This window comes from Wyeomyia smithii, chromosome 3 (assembly GCF_029784165.1).
Source record: "Wyeomyia smithii strain HCP4-BCI-WySm-NY-G18 chromosome 3, ASM2978416v1, whole genome shotgun sequence".
Taxonomy (NCBI): domain Eukaryota; kingdom Metazoa; phylum Arthropoda; class Insecta; order Diptera; family Culicidae; genus Wyeomyia; species Wyeomyia smithii.
In genome coordinates, this window is record NC_073696.1 from 3,999,680 (window position 1) to 4,010,641 (window position 10,962).

At 38.6% G+C, this 10,962-nt stretch overlaps 2 protein-coding genes across 4 annotated transcripts; one reads left to right on the forward strand and one right to left on the reverse strand.

Annotated features, from left to right (window-relative positions):
- Positions 1-185: 185 nt before the first annotated feature.
- On the forward strand, positions 186-5,561 carry LOC129730241 (threonine--tRNA ligase 1, cytoplasmic). Of its 3 annotated transcripts, none has more exons than XM_055689419.1 (6): positions 186-487; positions 1,264-1,309; positions 1,387-1,775; positions 3,639-3,716; positions 3,783-5,223; positions 5,281-5,561. In XM_055689419.1, the coding sequence occupies exons 1-6, from the start codon at positions 458-460 to the stop codon at positions 5,424-5,426; spliced, it is 2,130 nt and encodes a 709-aa protein (XP_055545394.1). In that variant the 5' UTR covers positions 186-457; the 3' UTR covers positions 5,427-5,561. The 3 variants fall into 3 exon arrangements, with proteins under 3 accessions (XP_055545394.1, XP_055545393.1, XP_055545392.1); XM_055689418.1 differs by lacking the exon at positions 186-487 and adding an exon at positions 732-842; XM_055689417.1 differs by lacking the exon at positions 186-487 and adding an exon at positions 767-1,039.
- Positions 1,852-3,856, reverse strand: LOC129730242 (uncharacterized). Its single transcript, XM_055689420.1, has 2 exons — positions 2,429-3,856; positions 1,852-2,378 (listed from the first exon to the last, which is right to left on the reverse strand). The coding sequence occupies exons 1-2, from the start codon at positions 3,251-3,253 to the stop codon at positions 1,914-1,916; spliced, it is 1,290 nt and encodes a 429-aa protein (XP_055545395.1). The 5' UTR covers positions 3,254-3,856; the 3' UTR covers positions 1,852-1,913.
- Positions 5,562-10,962: the final 5,401 nt, after the last annotated feature.

A 10,962-nucleotide genomic window follows, 5' to 3' on the forward strand; every position in this document is an offset into this window, starting at 1 on the left:
CAGTTCGCCCATATACCAATTGTCTTTGTAGCGATTTGGAGCGATTTTTATTTTTCATTTAAAAATCGAAACACAATGTTAAAAAATGTTAAAAATCACGTTTTGCTCAGAAACTCAAACTCTTTTACCTGATATATAAAAATCAGAAATCCGTGAGTAGCTAAACAACCCAATTATCCTTTTTTTTTTGTAGAAATATAATTCCAACGAGGAGCTCAGCATGAAGTAGCCCCTCGTTGCTGATTTCTGATAAAATTGGAGATTGCGCACTATCACGCTGCATATTATTGGGGTTCTGTCAAAATTTTCTAATTTCGCAAAATAGCAATACGCTTGACGAACATTTTACCGCATTGTTGTCAGTAAAGAAAAGTTTATCAAACAAGTACGTTTTCATCGCGTTGTTCAACGTATATTGCCTATAGAAAGACAAACTTGGATTGAAGTTTTCAAGGACATGGGAAAAAATAACAAAACTAATAAGCAGGTTTGTGCTGGAATACTAGTTCTCTACAGGAATGGTTCATTATTAATATTATAGTTTTATTATAATATAAGCAACGAACCTTGCGTTTGAAGATTTTCCAGGAGTCTTAAAAGTTAAAAGAAACATCCTAAATGATGCAACCTGCATTGCATCGGCTTCAGCTTATTATTTCGCTTAGCCGCTGCAGCAGTAAAAAAATCTACTGGTAGCCAAAGTACGACTCTGGTGTAGTTTGCGAGCAGAAACGTCAAGTTTCGAGGTGATTTTTCTTTTCTTTTTGGTTGAAGTGTTGTGCAAAATGACCGACAACGTGCCTGTCGCCGAGTTAGAAAAACTGGAATTAAACCAGCAAAAGGCATGAAATTGTACATTTTTAAGTAAACTTTGCTAAACAAACTAGTATGCGTAAGAATGAGACTACTTTCAGTGCTGAACGGTTTCAATCGTGCCGTAAATTTACGGTTCAATTTCGTCAGCAGTTTGCCCGTGCTACGTCAACAACTGCTACAAAAACAAACGCAACGTCCCTTTCGGTGCCAGTTCGCTACTCTGGTTCGTGAATACTAAAAAGTTCAGAAACGTGTGATAAACTTCATCGTATAGTTAACGTAGATAATATTGATTTTGTAAAAAATTATCGTAATTATTCACTGAGTAGTTATGTTTTAACGTTTACTTTCGAGGCCGCGCAAAAAACTTCGCGATTGTATCTGTTCCAAACCATATATAAACCTAACACAAACTCTTTCTTACCTTATTATTATATTACTTTCCAGGCCAGTAAGATGAAGAAAGAGAAACAGAAAAATCAACAAGATAAAGGTAATTTACAGTGAACATAGGTGATGCAATAGTCACATATCAATACTCATCGAATCGATGATTCATATCCACCATAGGAAGCGGAGGCGCTGCATCGGCAGACTCTGCCGGGGAGAAACCGTTAGCGGAGTTCATAGATCAGCGTATTAAATTGTACGATGAATTGAAAAACCAGTACCTGGAAGAGTTGGCGAAGAAGCCGAAAAATCCGATCAAGGTGGTTCTCCCGGATGGGAAGGAGGTGGACGCTGTTACCTGGAAGACCACACCGTACGATGTAGCCAAAGGTATCAGCCAAGGACTGGCCGATAATACAGTTATTGCTCGTGTTAACAATGAACTGTGGGATCTGGACCGACCGCTGGAGGGAAGTTGTAAACTCCAGCTGCTGAAGTTTGACGATCCCGATGCGCAGGCTGTGTTTTGGCATAGTTCGGCCCACATTTTGGGAGAAGCCATGGAAAAGGTGAGTTTTTTTTAATTGTATTCAGTTAGGTACTCCTATTAAACAATGTTCGGCGCATATTGATTAAATTCTATAATTTCATAAATGTATTGAAAAATGATTTTATTGGATCTTTTTCGCACACCGATTTTAACAACTTCACAAATATTCCAATTTTACCATATCTCTAATCAAACCACGTGCGCGTTTCCTGTAGATGGCATCCGCTCGCTGAGAGACACTAAACTTAGCTTCTTCTACCGGGGGAGTATCCTCACCCGGTGCCTTTTGCGCAATTGCCATATGATTTTCGATATCTGGCAGCTCATCACTGGGCGTGCAAATGACGGGCAATGCCAGAAAACTAATCAGCAAAGCAAAGCGCCCGAATCGCTTCAGTTGCTCTTTAAAAGCTGTTCGTGGGAACTGTCGCTCAGGATTGCCTCCCAAGCGCATTAAATGATGGCTGAGTGATTTGTAGTAAGCCAGTAATAGTTCTTCGTAGTGTTCGGCACGCAATTCTTCATCCGTGCTGATGAAAATAAAGTAAACCAAATCCAAGACTGGTGATACGTAACGACACAACTGCCAGTCGAATAAGCTCACCTCAGTTGGGGTTTTGTTCTGAAAAAAAAAAATTGTTAATTTTCGTTATCGAAAAAAAAACAACTCACATCTTCCGCATAACAGAACATAGTATTGTTGACCCAACAATCACCATGTCCCAGAACAGCATAGGGTTCAGCTTCGCTTGCCATCGTGTCGCTTTTATATAAATCAGTTACAACACCTCTTATTAGTTGCATCTTAGCTCTGCTCAATTCGTCGTCCTTATCTAGTGTTGATATCGCTCGTTCGCAACTTCCATTCATCATTTTTTTCATCGCTTGTCTCGGTTCATTCTCGATTATACGACCCAGCGGATCACAAAGCTTTTTAAACTGTTCGAACAATTCCGGTTTTTGATCCTTCAGCGCGAAAGACACAGCATGCAATTTGCCTAACTCTTCCACTACTAGACAGGTATGCTGATAATCCACCGGCTCAGCATTGTTCCACATGCGGAATTTTCTCTCCCGCAGGTCTTCCATGATAATCACTCCTTCCATTTTACTGATATCGCAGTACGCGTAGTAGCTTTTCGGAAAGCTCCAAAACCCTTGGGAATCACCATCAGAAATTCCTTTTTCTACTTGGAATTTCTTCAGCATCGGCAGCACCTCATTGTAGGTTTGTACCTCTCGATGGAACAAACTGATAGTGTACATTTTGCGTGCCTCATTTTGTGGTAATGTTTTACAGACCACAATAAACACGTCGTGACCTTTTTCGTTGATTGTCACCTTGAACAAATCACCCATAAAACCATCTCCACTTTTGGAAGAACTCTCAAACGCAAATCGATACAGTCCTTCCGTAAAACCTTGTTCGACGGCCACTTTGTTCAGCCCTGCCTGTATGTACTCGGGCAATTTCGCGAACACTGATCCATCTGACATGTTGAGAAAAAATTTGCTCTGCTCTGGCGAAAGGGAAATGATGTATAAACGTGGAACCAGAATTCGTTGGGCGTTTTTATTTATAATCTACGATAGTGTCGCTCAGTGCACTTGGTCGCATTGAAATCCTATAACCGGTGAAATTGTCCTGATTGTAGATTAGATAGTAGTCGACCAGATGTTCAAACATTTGCAATGTACCAATTGAGCTTCTTGAATAACGAGTTATCAGTCGTTCGGGCGTTGATCCAAATATATCAACAAGCATTATACAACCTTTCATATCATTCACACAATATGATAATCTGTTACTTGCTTTTCACTTAAGACTTAGGCAGTTTTCTGTGGTTTACTAATCTGTCATGTAATTTATTGTTATTTTCAGCAATATGGAGGTCATCTTTGCTACGGACCGCCAATTGAGAATGGCTTTTACTACGACATGTTCCTAGATGGCAGCGGAGTATGTTTTTCTATAATTTTAAAATCGAATTAATAATAACGAAAGTTGATTTTCGAACCTTATTAGATTTCCAACCAAGACTACGGCAAGCTGGAGAGCGAGGCTAAAAAAATCGTCAAAGAGAAACAACCGTTCGAGCGGCTGGAAATGAAGAAATCCGATCTGCTCAAGATGTTCGAGTACAACCCGTTTAAGGTGCGCATTCTGAACGCGAAGGTTACAACGGATACAACAACCGTCTATCGGTGCGGTCCGTTGATTGATCTTTGCCGAGGACCTCACGTTCGGCACACCGGCAAGGTTAAGGCTCTGAAGGTGGTGAAAAATTCATCCACCTACTGGGAGGGGAAAGCAGATGCGGAAACCCTGCAGAGAGTGTACGGCATTTCATTCCCCGATCCCAAGCAACTGAAGGAATGGGAGAAAATCCAGGAAGAAGCCGCAAAGCGTGATCATCGGAAGCTAGGCAAAGAGCAGGAGCTGTTCTTTTTCCATGAGTTATCTCCTGGCTCATGTTTCTTCCAGCCGAAAGGCGCGCATATCTATAACACTCTCATGAACTTTATTCGAGCTGAGTATCGTAAGCGTGGATTCCAGGAAGTGATTTCTCCTAATATTTACAACTCGAAATTGTGGCAAACTTCAGGACATTGGCAGCATTACGCCGAGAACATGTTTTCTTTCGAGAGTGAGAAGGAAACATTCGCATTGAAACCCATGAACTGTCCGGGACATTGTTTAATCTTTGATCATCGTAACAGATCATGGCGTGAGTTACCGCTGCGTATGGCTGATTTCGGTGTATTACATCGTAACGAACTATCGGGAGCATTGACCGGCCTGACACGAGTTCGTCGCTTCCAGCAAGACGACGCTCATATTTTCTGCATGCCGGAACAGATCCGTGAAGAAATCTTCGCCTGTTTAGACTTTTTGCGTCATGTCTACGGTGTGTTTGGCTTTACGTTCAATCTGGTATTATCAACACGCCCAGAGAAATATCTCGGAGATATTGAAGTTTGGAATGAAGCGGAGAAAGCTCTTGCTGAGTCTCTGGATAAGTTCGGCCAAACCTGGAAGGAGAATCCTGGAGATGGAGCTTTTTACGGTCCGAAAATCGACATCACCATTATGGATGCTCTCAAACGTAATCACCAGTGCGCCACAATTCAGCTAGACTTCCAGCTGCCAATTCGATTCAATCTGAATTACGTCGATGATAATGGTGAGAAAAAGCGACCGGTTATCATTCACCGTGCAATTCTTGGCTCGGTAGAGCGCATGATTGCAATCCTCACGGAGAGTTACGCCGGTAAATGGCCCTTCTGGTTATCACCTCGGCAGATCATGGTTGTGCCTGTGGGTCCGCAGTACGACGAATACGCCAACAAGGTGCGCCAGCGTCTTCATGACGTCGGTTTTATGGTCGAAGCTGACCTGGATGCCGGTGATACTATGAACAAGAAGATCCGTAATGCTCAGTTGGCGCAGTTTAACTTTATACTTGGTAAGTGAACCGTCCGTAATCAAAAGATTTCATTCTAATTATTAATTTAATCTACAGTGGTGGGTGATAAGGAGCGCAGCTCGGAAACGGTAAACGTGCGTACCCGTGATAATAAGGTTCACGGCGAAGTTTCGGTTGATGAGTTGATTGGAAAGTTGCGTAAACTGGCGGATGAACATGTCCTAGGAGAGGACCAATTTTAAAAAGCAAAAGTTTGTATCAAAAGTGATTGGCATTTATTACTGGGCGTCATGCTAATTCGCTCTCGTTTCAATAACTTATTATCCTAAAATTGCTTCAGGCAGATGTTCTCACACAAATAAAGTATTTGACGAACAGTTGTGCTTTGTTTATTTGATGAAACCTTACGAGAGTCCCTAATTTAAAACTGTACGCACAAATCTTTGAATTGGAGTGCTCATTTACAATTATTAAAAAGGTAGAAAAGTCTTTAAGAAAACGCATCACTAATCGGCAGCAAGAAAGTTTTTTTGTGATTGCTTAAGTATACTCCGTATACCTTACTAGAATCCCAAAGTAATTGTGAGAATCGTGTTATGTGAAGACAAATTGTTATTGTATCTTTGAGTATCGCTTACACTCTTGATAATACGTTAAACAGATTTCGAAAAAGGTAATTTAACGTCGAGATAAACCTATTTTAGTATTTTAGGGGAGTTGGGGCAAAATCGACATGTTGCTGACATTTTACGTAGATCAGAAACCCACCAATCAATTTCTGAGACTTTTTTACTCAATATAAGATTTTTTTTTCCTGTTGGGTACATTTTCCACTGCGACCAGAGATTTGATCTTTTGTGGCGGGCCCCTATTTTTTTTAAACTCTAATATTTATTTAGGCCCAACCGCGAAGCATAATGGGGCCGAATGTCTTTTTGGAGTAGGGAAAAGCCAGCTTGAGTAGAGCCTGTATCCCGACTGCTCCTCCTCAAACAGGCATAAAAACCCTCTCATCTTTTCTTTTTAAAAATACAATTTAAAAATGCAAAATTATTTCAACTTAAAACTAATATGCACATCTTTCTATATCTTTTTGTATAATAAACGATCTATCTATATAATTATGTAATAGAATTGCGGATGATGAATCCTTGTCTCTTGGGTATCATAACCTAAGATGAAAAATAGAGAGAGAAAACAACGATTAGTATTATCTTCAAAGATCTACATATAGGAAGAGGGACAGAGAGAAACAGAGAAAGAAAGAGGATTTAGATACGATGATTTATGTCTTTGAAGAAATGGTAAACATGAGTGAGAAAAGTAATATCATGACTGGCAAGTGCATCCCGAACTTGCGTTGCAGATAATGCATTCCGTTCCCGAAGGGAATCGAAAAGTTTTTTCCTTGCCATATCCGGAATGTCCATCCATTACAGATCCGTCCGTGAAAAAGGAATTCTGTTCTGGAAGGCATGCTTGTCATTCTCCTCGGTATGTGAAAGGAGAGGAGAAAAAATTCACCGCGCACTTCCCTTCCAGCATGTGCCTGCGTGTAGCAAATGCTTCCACCACACTGCTTCTTTGTCTACTCCAAAGTGTCTCAACCAGCTTACAGAGAGACAAACACACTTCCAGCTCACCACACATCTGATAGAAACAAGAGGGGTGAATCACTCTACAGAGAAAACGCAGCAATACACAACAGTGTCCACTGGCGAGTAGTCCGGAAGGTGAAAAAAAAACCTACCGGGCAAAAATGTAGCCCTCGTGTAGCTACACTGCGAAAACGAATTCCACCAGAGTAAATTCGACCGGCACGAGCAACGCAGTCTATTTTTTTCTCCCAATCTCTTTTCCTCTTCGGCCATGCTTAAAAAAACCAACTATGAAACGCACCGCAGATAGCTCTGCAGTGTAATTATTGTGCATGATGTCCACACGTGTGAGAAAGTACACCATAGTTCATTGTCTCACAAGAGAGAGATTTCAGATTTCACCGCAGTGCGTTCAGGTAGCTCAACAGATAAAAATCGTTTGTCGCTCTCTTCTAGCATGAGCGTTTTGATTTGCTGTTTTTGAGGAGAAAAGACAAGCATGCTGGAAGGTGGCCAAATTTTGTCGAAAATATCGATGGCACAACTGTTGGTTTAAGGTGTTCGGGTATTCCATAAAATTCTTGTTTCATCGTCAAATCAAATGCAACAGCACGATTGTCTAGCGATGTTGAAATCTCACGGTATGGAGCAACAAACGAAGGGTTTATCTCCATAGACATGAACCGCTGGTATACTGATATACAGGGTTTCTGAACAACTTCCAAACATTTCTCATAGTTCGCAATAAGCATTGGATTTGCTATTTCCGATCTATTTATTTATTTATTTATTTATTTCGTCAAACAAAAGTAGACTACATATGTTTAAAACTAACTTACATGCTATATGCTATTTATACTAGTGGGAGCAAAAAAAAGAGTTTATACATAATTGAATAATAATTTCTTCACTTGACGGATTATTACAATGAATGTTTTCTATCGATTTAAATTGCGCGTTGAGTTGAAATATTGTTTTAATTTAGTTCTCGACATAGAAAAGTCAATTGTTTCACAGTGTTGGTTATACACTAACATCATTTGATTAATTGGCTCGTATTTAGCATAATTGTTTCGTTGATGATTTAAAGAAAACAAAGTCCGAGTTCGTAAATTTCTAGAAGGTACATAAAGATTGAGTTTTGATAATATTTCGGGTGAATCGACACGTTGAGATACGATATCGTTAACAAATGACATCATTGCGAATTCACGACGGGCTTTTAATGATTGGATGCCAATAAGTCTGCAGCGTTCGTCGTATGATGGTAGGGGAAATGACGTCCATCGTAGATTACGAAGTGCATATAACAGGAATTGTTTTTGCACTGATTCTATTCTGTTTACATGTGTTGCAGAAAACGGAGACCATACAATGCTACAGTATTCTAAAAGTGACCTGACATAGGAATTATAAAGTGTTTTTATTGTGTATGGATCTTGGAAATTATAGCAGAAGCGTTTTATAAAAGTGAGCATGTTACTAGCCTTATTAATAATTGTATTGTAGTGATCAGTGAATGTTAATTTTGAGTCGAGTATGATTCCTAGGTCCCTAACTCGTTCACTCTTCTCTACTACCTGATCTCCTAAGGAAATCATATTGCTTGGCATGTTTCTTTTTCTGCCAAAAGCCATCGAACTACATTTTTTAACGTTTAGCTGAAGTAGGCTTTTTTTACACCAAATGTAAAAATATTTTATCTCGTTACGAAAAATATTTACATCATCAGCGTTTTTAATTTCAATGAAAAGTTTAATATCGTCGGCATAAATAAGAATTTTTACATGTTTTAGAATAGAGGAAATGTCGTTTACAAATAATATAAATAGTAGAGGGCCCAAGTGAGAGCCATGAGGAACTCCTGAGGTTACCTGAATAGGTTTCGATATTCTACCTTTAAATTTGACTGTTTTTTGACGATCTGTCAAATACGATTCAATCCATTTGAGTAATTGTGGATGAATTCCAATTTTTCGTAACTTGAAGAGAAGCAGGGGTATATCAATGCGATCGAAAGCTTTACTGAAGTCAGTATATAAGGTTTCAACATAATTACCAGTGGTGGGCACCATTCGCTGATTCGCTAGTTCGCTAATTAGCGACGCTAAAATTCAGTTAGCGATTTAGCGATTTCGTTAATTTTTGAGCTGATTAGCGAAACTGTTAGCGTCGCTAAAATTTTGGCCTTCGAAACGCTAATCGCTAATTCGCTAAATTTTGTAGAGAAGCGACAATAGAAATATTTAGAAAAACTGTGGATTGCTGATGGCGTACGTAAATTGCTTCGAAAGATGAACATACTTTACTGCGCATGTTACTTTTGTCAGTTTTTTTACCCTAGAATGGAGTTCCAGTTATCGTACAAGCCACAGGAGCATTTTGAAGAACAAGCACAAGGTCTAGATTGAATTTCGGCACACCAAGAACTTTGGTAAATTGCAATGCGCTTGAAATTATGACAACTTTGGTTCAACTTTTTCGATCCAGATAATAATTGAATTTTTATGAAAACATTCCGAAGAGTATCTACCCAACAAACATTTTGCTGAATAAAACAGCTAATAATTTAAAATAGCTGAATAAAGTCTGCATACAGGTGAAACGGATTGCCACAACGCTCAGGTTGATTTATCAGCTGAACAAGCAATAAATTAAGGTTTAAAAAAACTTGTGAAATACTCCATACCACTATTCAATTGTTGGCTGGTTAAGCGCTATTTCGATTTAAAAACTAGCTATTAGACAACATTAATCAAACACTAAACGAACTGGTTGAATAAACGCTTCTTGATACTTGCCAAGTAACATTTTTTGGCTAAATAAGCGCTTTTATAACTAATCTTATTCAGCTGACGGCTGAACATAGGTCGAATAATGTATTTCTAAGCGTTTAATCAGCTTTTAATCAGTCGGTTTTGGAGAACTAAATCAGCTACCTGTTACATTCGGCTTCCTAAATAGCCGAACACGGGCTTAATAAGAAATAACTCAGCCATTTGAACAACTTTTATACATGCTGATCGATTCTGTAGAAGCGATTATTCATTCTTTGTACAGCTTGTAGAAAAACTCTTTTACAGCCAACAGCAGCTGGCTTATAATATAAATAAGCGCCTATATGACAATTCCATGGCTAAAATTGTACATTCTGTTTTTCTTAAAACGTGCTTTTTCAGCTTTATTACAGCTACGATTAATATAATTCAAAATATATATTATTCTAAATTAGACAATTTTTTTATTGTATAGGCGAATCGAACACATCTAAATCTTTCGATTTTTTGCACTTCTGTGTGTATTTTTCATCGCTTATTTTTCTATTATTGTTAGTGAAAATTACCTTTTTAGTATCCAATTCTCCAATTCCAATTGCAAAAAAAACTCAAATCTCGAACTCATGCTCATGAGGTTCCTGGTAGAACACGTTGCCGATTCGTCTATCTTGACATACATGCATAGGTATCGATTTAACCCGTACATATATTTCCAGTTTATTTCATAAACAGTTTTACAGTGGCTGTATATATACTGAATTGTAGCTGAACAAGCGCTTAGCATTTGCATCCCTAACTGTAGAAATTGTAGAAATCATTGCTAGTGTATCCATTCCGTAAACAGAAACAAACAGTTCAAACGAAAAATAATGATAGTTTTAGCAGCACGGCTAGCCGTACCCACTAATATTAAAATTCTACAGTGCCTTGTATTAAATCGATCAATTACAGAGAACAGTCACTTTGACAGAACGTGTTCTATCGTGTTCTTGGGATATGATACAAATGCTGAAGCGCTCGTTCAGCTACAATTCAGTATATGTACAGCCGATGTACAATTGTTTATGAAATAAAATAAAAATATATATACGGGTTAAATCGATACGTATGCATGTATGTCAAGATAGACGAATCGGTACCGCGTTCTACCAGGAACCTCATGAGCATGAGTTCGAGATTCGAGACTGGCAGTAAATTAATTGAATAGGTAATTTTCACTAACAATAATATAAAAATAAGCGATGAAAAATACACACAAAAGTGCAAAACATCGAAAGATTTAGATGTGTTCGAATCGCCTACGTAAAAAAAAAGTCTAATTAAGACTATTATATATTTTGAATCATAGCTGTAATAAAGCTGAAAAAGCACTTATATAGACTATAAGCCAGCTACTGTTGGCT